The sequence below is a fragment of the Gopherus flavomarginatus genome, chromosome 3 (assembly GCF_025201925.1).
Source record: "Gopherus flavomarginatus isolate rGopFla2 chromosome 3, rGopFla2.mat.asm, whole genome shotgun sequence".
Taxonomy (NCBI): domain Eukaryota; kingdom Metazoa; phylum Chordata; order Testudines; family Testudinidae; genus Gopherus; species Gopherus flavomarginatus.
Window position 1 is genome coordinate 151,674,068 of NC_066619.1, and position 8,832 is coordinate 151,682,899.

An 8,832-nucleotide genomic window follows, 5' to 3' on the forward strand; every position below is an offset into this window, starting at 1 on the left:
CATGATGGAAGCCACAGAAAGTAACATGTTGAATCTATGGTTTCGTCTACACTAGCACTTCTGTCGAAAAATTTTTTGTTGGTCAAGGGTGTGAAAAAACCACACTCCTGACCGACATAAGTTTCACTGACAAAAGCGCTGGTGTGGGAGTGGTTTAATTACACCAGCAGGAGAGCTCTCTCCTGCCAGCAAAGAGCGGCTATGTGGGAGACCCTATAATGAGTGATACAGCTGTGCCATGTAAGGTCTGTAGTTTAGATATAGCCTACAAAGAGACCAAAGGAGGAGTGGAACAATACGTTTACTTGAAACGCAGAAAAGGAACATTTCTGGGCTGGGATAAAGAAGCCTAGAAGCTGGAAGAAGCAACTCAGATCAGAGAAGATGAAGATCGTACTTGGACAGGAGAAGTGCAGAAGAAATGCAACTCATCCAGTAACACATGACAATACAAACCAAGATGACATTTTTCTACTAAGATCAACATATGAAGCTACATACGCCACTCACATGGCTTTATTTCCACCTAGATAGTGCAAAGTGTCAAAGTGTGCTCAAGTGGAAAGATGGCTATGCCCTACAAATGATCACCTAGTTTACAAATCACTATTTCCATCAACATGAATAGTTTCACACACTTAAATAAAGAGTAGCATACTGGAAGTTTAAATTTTATCTCTTTTTGCTATCTATCTGACTGGCAGGAAACATATTTCTCAGCATGCAGAGGTAATATCAACATGCTATTCTGTTAAGTTACATCACAAAGACTTTGTCAACAAAAGTGACTTTCACACCAGACCAGTGGTTCTCAAACTATCTATTACTGCAGGTCACGTATGTGGTCCATAACGTTTTATGTGGGCCGCATCCAATACTAGCTGTATGTCCCTGAGGACGTCACATGGGCCGCAGCTGTGTGCTGATTGGGCCGCAGCTGTGTGCTGATTGGGCTGCAGGTTGAGAACCACTGAACTGGACATTAATAATGAGCTCACAATTTCAGAAGTTAGCACTGGAGGCTAATCATTCCTGTCAAACTAAAGTTGCTTCAATTGCTTTTAAGCAGTTATAAGACATCCCAAAAGGAAAACAGAAAGCAACTTAAATAATCCTAGAGACGGTAGAAATTGTTGTGAACATTCCCATGTGCAGGTTCATTAAAATAATTTAGCAAAAGACACCTTTCCTGAAACAAAGCACAGATTTAGAACTATGAACCTTTACCTTTCTGTCACTAACCTCTTAGTCTCAGTTTTATAGGGAGAAATTTACTCACAACTGGCCACCCTCTCCTCCAGCCAGGGGCTTCCCTAAACTTCACTGAACCTTTCTTGTTGCTTGCCCCTCCCACAACATCCCTTCCAAGCGTGAGCCAATCCCCCAAGCATTTTTTATTCCCCAAGGCCTGGGATCCACGGCCCTTCGCTAAAAGCCAGCAAGTTATTCCCCATTTTGCTACTCTGTCCTACCCCAAACAAGTCACATTCCTGCCTGACAAGGTGCTTTTGTGTCCCCATGCTTATGTTAAGTCACAGAGAGGGTTACTACCAAGGCACAGCCCAAGACAAGTCTAGATCAGTGTGATGGTGCAAGACAAGTGACAAGCACTATGCCTGCATGACTCCAACTTCCAGCAACCCGAGCAGCAAAGTTAGTTTTCAAAGCTGAGTCCCATATCTGTGAACCAACCTAAGGATTATCTAAATGCAACCTTCCTCTACACTTCTCATATTCTCTATTTTCCTCTGTATATAACTGTCTCGACTCAGAGCTAGCTGCTGGGGCTTTGGGCTACAGTAACTTGTGTACCAACCGTTTCTATCCTACAGGTCAGACAATATTCAGATACCTGTGGCGGTTGTTCTTTCCCTCCAGGAACTTGTGACCTGTGGATTTCAGTGAGCAGGGGAGCCTTCTTAAAAAAATCCTATTTCAGAATTTACCTGCCTCTGGTACCTCATGCCTTTCTGTTGTTTTCCTCCTCTATTTGGGTAGCAGAGAGCAGCAGGAAAAGTGTACATGGGCAACACAGCAGATGTGAATTAGGAGAGCTGGCCCTCCCAAAGTGAATGCCCCACTTCCAGACTGAGGAGCCGTCACAAGCAAGCCCTCTGCTCCTACTGTCTGTCTGTCCTTCGGTCACATGGAGAGTTCCAAGGGGAGAAATGCCTGCTTGTTTCCAGTTTCTGATATTTCTCTGCAGCCATACCAAAAGGGCCAGCAGGGTCTCTAGCTCACCACTGCTTGTTTTCTAGCCCTGTACAATATATTTCCAAGGGGAAGCCACCAACTCTTGGTGCCAATATCTCGATTCATGAGATTATTGACCTGCCCTGGCATTCGATTCCCTCTTTTTCTTGGTTCTGATGTAAGAAAATGCTCTTCTGTCTACCACCCTCCTTACTTCCACGTGGGAATCCAAGGTCCTCGTGTGGGCAACGTACAAGCTGGACACCCTTGTGATTATTTCTTACCCTAGTTCTGTGTGGAGATGAAGGTGGGTAGGAGACTACATTATTATATGCTTCCAAAGTGGAAGGGAAAGAGCAGCATATGATGGTGATGCCACGGTAGTGGATGAAACTACAAAGAGGAAGTTATTCCACACAGTGCTGCCAAATGTTATAAGTAGATCAACTGGTGAGGCAGCTGTATGTAAAAAATCTATGTTTTTCCTTCTGACACATGAACAATTTCAGATGAATATCATTTTTCCCTTAACAGCGGCACTTTCAACACCAATAAGCTGTAGTTATTCCATTATACCAAAGCCTTCACCTGTAGAAATGAACGCTGTTCCATATAAAAAACATTGTACCAACTCACCAAATCATGTACATCAGTAAATAAGACTGACTGATTCCATACTTAGTCCTCCTAATTACAAATTGTTAAAATTATATCTTAACCTCCTTTTGCCCGAACACATTTGTTAATATTTATATACGTGATTCTTTAGTCTATTAATATCATGACTTCTGATTTGTCAGTAGTCCAGACATGACAAATTTTACATATTTTAAAATTAGCAAGTTTCTGCTGTATTTACACACACTTCTGTATCGTCATTACTTTATCGCTATTATAATTTGCCATCCCTAAATTTCCTCATTTCCTACTTCCTTATTTTATATACATGTTTGTAAGCAGGTCCTGCAAGCAAAATTTAATCTGCCAGGAGAATTACTAATAAAATTTAGCATTCTGCACACATTAATTACAGGTCTGGTTTAGTTTTATTAAATACCATTTCAGGATGTAGTTTGAGAAAAATGCCACTTAAGAGTTCATTTTTAGAAGTTAGAATGTGCTTACCGGTCTGTCTGGAGAACATTGATAAGATGTTCCATAGCCTGGAACCCCACCTCCAGACGATATTTCTGTCCAGAAAATAAAACATTAAGAGTAGTATTAAAAACTATATTAGCAATGTGGTGCAAACTGAAGACAACACTTTTAAACGGAATGCCACAAAAAGCACTGTATACGTTCATGGCACAATAGAAAAAATACAACACACACCTTTGATAATGACTTGAGAGCACGTACAGCATCCCTTCGATCATCCAATAAAGTAGATGAAGCGACACGATCACAGAGTTTCTGAATCTAAAACAAACAACAAATAGGTGCATCAAGAGAGATCCAGGAATAGTAATTCTATAGCAAATTCAGGATCCTCCACAGCTAGCAGCTCAGAAAGCTAATATGAGACAACAGACTATTTCCCTATTGCTTCTGTTCAGATGGTAAATTAATTCACTGCAGAACAGAACACTTCGAAAACAGAATATAATGACTGAGATATAAACATCTAGACTGAGACAAGGGTGAACTCAAAGTTCACCAAGGACCAAAGTAAGAACCAGTAGAGATTCCTAATAGAACATTTAATTTTAGAAATTCTGCCGAACGTGCCAGTTCTTTCTACCCCACTGCACTTTTTAGAGAGAACAGCTTGTTTAACTGAACCTTCACATACAGATGAACAGTAAAATGACTAACTCCCACCCAAAGTGATCAGTATTCAACCTTCCCTAAAGCCAAACCCTGCACACAGTGAGCTTTCTGATCTTCTGGATCTCAGTGCGCACACACAGAGGCGTAGCCACAAGGTGATCTTTAGTTACAGAATACAGAAAGCTCTCCTTGGACTGTTGGCTTTGTCTGTGCAGTGACTTTTTGCACCAGTGCAGATACAGTGTACAGAGCAAGGATTTTCACTACTGCAATCATATTAGTGTAGGCACACTTGTACAAAAAGCAACAAGCATACACATGACCAACACAAATCTTGTGTTGACTCATGCAACTTTAAAGAAAGCCTCTTTGGTTATTTAACTCAAGAAGGAGCTGGACAATGGTAACCTCATCCTGCCCCAGTGACATTATTGTTGGTACCTTATAGTATCTAAAAACCATCCTCCTTTTCAATCAGACACTACATTACTTATCTCGAAATTAAACCTTTTCCAGTTACATATGAACTAATTCTACCTTTACAGGACCTGTACTCTGAGCATCCCCATGGACTCTAAAGTTACTTGACCAAACTTATATACAGCTTTAATATATAAAGAACAGGAGTTAGTATGTTAGTGTTGTCTTCATACCGACCCAGAATGCATGTACCTGGCCATGCAGCCACAGAACCCTTGTAAGCAGTACTGGCTACAAGAGAGTACACAGGTACTTGACCCTCATACCCTGCATTCTATCCTGTAGCCACTCTTAATTCCCCCATCTAAACCATCTCTCAGTTCCTCTCTCTCTCTCCAGGAGCCACAGGATTTAAGCTATACAGAAGAGGGAAGGTCAGCAGGGCTTTGTGCAGAACAAGTGTTACTCTGGTTTGTAAGCTCTTCCTTCTTGTATTTGTTTGCTCCACAAAGCCTCACTTTGACATTCCTCAGTAAGCGGGCTGAGGAACACTCCTAGCTGGATACTGATGGAAGCACTTCTTCTCCAGAATCCAAGTCTCATCTCAATGCAATATCCAGAGAATAGCAATTCACAAAGGTGCCAATGGAAAGCCGTACATTGATTATACAGACCACTGATAAGCACCTGTATGAAATAGATGCCTCTAAAGCTGCCACTCTTGGCTAATCAGGTTCTTACATATTCAGACAGACTTTGGCTAGAGGAGGTTGAGTGTAAGCCCTTTTCACAGTCATGGCAGACCTACATAGGAGCCATGTAAACCTCAAAGGCACAAAGGACAACTTTGTAGTTGTTGAAAGTAAACGACATTTAACGTAAAGAACAAGACACCAGATCGAAACTTCTGCGCTGGATGAACCTTCGTAATTTAAACGGAATGCATATAATGAATCTCTAATCTAAGTTGGTAAAGACTCAACTTCAGTAAAATTTTAAAAAGGTACTTCTAAACTGTAGGAAAACTGTCCAAACAGGGGAGTCACTATACTGGTTCAAATCCGTGATTAGACAAAGCCTCCCTTAAGTGAGCTTTTCAAACCCTCTTTTCATATCAATGCAGCGAAAAAGGTCACAAGTCCAATGGGCTGTTTGGCTGTTTTTTAAATACATCCTTCGGAAGCCAATTTTAAGAAACATGATTTTTCTTTTCAGAAACTTGCTCAGTGTCTGATATTTGAAACTAGCAAACTCTATCTATGGAGAGTTTACACAAGAAGAAAAGTTGTCAGGTGTGGGGATTTATTTATTTATTTATTTATTTGGAGTTAGAGGGGAACTGAAAAACAACAACTGCCCAGATTAGAATAAAGCTTTTCATGTGAAAAAGCTTCTATGTGTTTTCCCTGTCAAGAGCATTTACACAAAATTTTATACATTAGTCTTGATATAAAAATGTACTTCAGCATCCCCCCGTCCTCCGATTTTGGGTTCAGTGAAGGAGAATTGAGATTCATTCTGAAATAATGGCAACCTCACAATCATTTTGATGTGCTTGCTCAGTCTTGAAAAAAGGCACACTTCAAACATCAAAATGTACCCATGTTTCAAATCTTGGCACGGTAATTTATTTGGTCTGAGGCACGAAATTGGCAGATTTCTAGGAGTAGCCATTTAAGACAATTTCAAAAGTCATTTTCAACAGTATCTGGGAAAAATAAATCTACTGAGACTATTAGCTTCTTTACTGTTGAAGTTAAAGGGGAGCTGGGAGTCAGCCTTATAATGAACTTTGGTTACAGCATTAAGTATGGAGCTACCATCTATTCTCCATAGTGGTTCTTGCCATCGAATCATGTATGTCCAATCATAGTTGCTACACTGGTGGAAATAATTCAATCAGGTTGCCAGGAGGAGTAATAATTTCAGTGGCAGTGCTGACACTAGTGGTTGGCCAAAAGGCATGGGTTCCAATTTGGACTGTGCTAGTAACTTGCACACAAAATCCTACATTGATTCCAGGACAAATGTTTCCATGTATAGAAAAATTGGAATATCCCAGAGCACATACCACATCGTGTATTCGTACCACCTCACTGACTAAATTTTTTTTGGACCAGTTGGGTCCAGCCTCTTTTTGTGTTGTTGCTATCGATTGTAGCACAGCATTCATTCACACAGCCACCATCCATTATGTTTTGTACAACAAGCCTGATTAATTTCTAAGCCAGTTTCAGTTACTAGGCACACCATGGGACAGTGCTCTATGTAAGTACCATTTACCAAAGTTCCCACACTGTTGGCATAGTACACTCTGATTGGCCAAGCTTGTAATTTTAACTGTAATAAGCTTGGCTTGATGCAGGAGCGGCGCCAGGGTTTCTGACGCCCTAGGCGGACGGCTATTTGGCCGCCCCCCCGCGGCCCCGGTGGACCTACCGCAGTCATGCCGGCAGACGGTCCGCTGCTGGAAAGACTCCGGTGCAGCTGCCGCAGTCATGCTTTAGACCAGCGCACCGTCCGCCGAAATGACTGCGGCAGCTCCACTGGAGCCTTTCCAGCAGCGGACCGTTCGCCGGCATGAATGCGGTAAGTCCACTGGACCTGCGTGCCAAACCCACCCACCCCCGCCAAAATAGGGCCCCCCAAAAATTCTGGCGCCCTAGGCCACTGCCTAGATCACCTAAATGGTAGCGCCGGCCCTGGCTTGATGATTTCAGTGAATCACATTGGGGTCATCAGTGTTGTTAGATGCTCGGCCGTGTGTGTGTGTTCTCCCTGTGTGCTGCCCCAGCTCTGTGCAGACAGCCGGCACAGCAGACCTTGAGCAAACCACCCAATGACCACAAGATCTGTTAAGATATGAAGGCACCCGGCCAGGTTTATTGTTGACAAAGCATGGTAATAGCACCTGGCAGACTCTATGAGGATAAGGATACTAAGTCATATATGTCCATGACAATGGATGCAGCTCAGCGAATGGCAGGACTTTCCATTCCTCCCTTGGCTGGACCAAGACACTCTCTCAGAGATATCTCTTTATACCCTGATACAAACAGGTTACGTACTGCCTCTCTGACATAGTTAGTTACTGCCCCCTGACATAGCTAGTTGTCACCCATCTCCTTTCACATGTTGGTTCAATTAAAACATCTCTATTCAACACACTGTCATCCCAACCTATCTTTCATGAGGGGTCGTTGTGCTCCTGTCATCCTTCGGGAATGTTTTCATATCATCCTTGATATCGGGATGTTCTGGTACCACTCTTCTAGAATGTGTATGCATGAGTACCCTGTGCCTAGCGCTTCTTAGGAATGTGTATTTCAGCAATACTGGCCCTGTTCTTGCCAGATTCTGTGAACATGCAAGCAGGCAGAGCCTGGCATTGCTCACAGCCTGACTTTTGCTAACTTTGCTTTATATCGGCAAAGCCTGCCCACTACTTTAACTCAGGCCTCCTACCAGCTCTTTAATACCAGGGCTTATATCTCAGGTTCTCTTCCTACTACAGCAGAAATTTAGAGTTAGGCTTGTTTATAAAATTTGGCTAGATACTGTATCATGTATAAGGCTATGATTGTGTCATGGAGGACACAAAAGTCACGATATCCGTGACTTCCAGAGACCTCTGTGACTTGAGACCTCAGCAACTGGGAGCTGTAGGGTCTCTCACCACAGGGTCTCTCGCCGCACCTGGTAACTGTGGGGGTCCGAGCAACCAACGACAGAGAGAGGCAGGGGTGCCCTGCAGGCAGCTCCCAGCTGGGGCAGAAGCAGGGGCACCCTGGAACTCAAAGCCACCGTGGGCACCCCACAGCTCAGAGACCCAGGCTTGGAGCCGCCACGGGCGGTGGGGGACCCTGCACCTCCGAGCCAGGTCCTCCTGAGTGACGTGGAGAGGCTGCAGCTTCCCATTTTGTCATGCATATTTTTAGTAAAAGTCACAGATAGGTCACAGGCTTCTGTGAATTTTTCTTTATTGCTCATGCCTTTTACTAAAAATATGTTTGACAGAATCTTAGCCTTAATCACGTATACTGTAAACATATTGCAAGAAAAAAATGAGCAATTTCTTTAGGTGAAGCATTACAATGTGAAACTCGCCAGGAAATGACAAGGAGGAGTACAAACATGAGGCACAAAATGGAGCTAAATTTTAAATTGTGTAAAGGAAAAACCTCAAAATCACATACTGTAAATAAGTTTTCATATGAAACAGGTATCAGCTATTAGAAGTTATTTCTCCCCAAAAATCAACAGCCCCACTGGTATCAAAGTTTGTACAATCTTCATTTTTTCCATATTCTGGTTGTAAAGGAAAGAGCACTGTTTTACTCACCATATAATGCAGTACACAGTCTTTCACGCAAGGATCTCAAGTCACTTTACAGACATAAATTAAGTCTTGCCACCTATAGTATATCTTATCTGTTTTTAACAGATGGG

At 42.5% G+C, this 8,832-nt stretch overlaps 1 protein-coding gene across 1 annotated transcript in view; it reads right to left on the minus strand.

Annotated features, from left to right (window-relative positions):
- The window catches only part of USO1 (USO1 vesicle transport factor), a 63,894-nt gene that overhangs the window by 52,691 nt on the left and 2,371 nt on the right, over nucleotides 1–8,832 (minus strand). Inside the window, exons 3-4 of the mRNA XM_050944986.1 lie at nucleotides 3,526–3,612; nucleotides 3,319–3,383 (exon numbers count right to left, since the gene is read on the minus strand). Coding sequence (XP_050800943.1) covers nucleotides 3,319–3,383; nucleotides 3,526–3,612 — 152 coding nt within the window. The remainder of the gene's footprint in view (nucleotides 1–3,318; nucleotides 3,384–3,525; nucleotides 3,613–8,832) is intronic.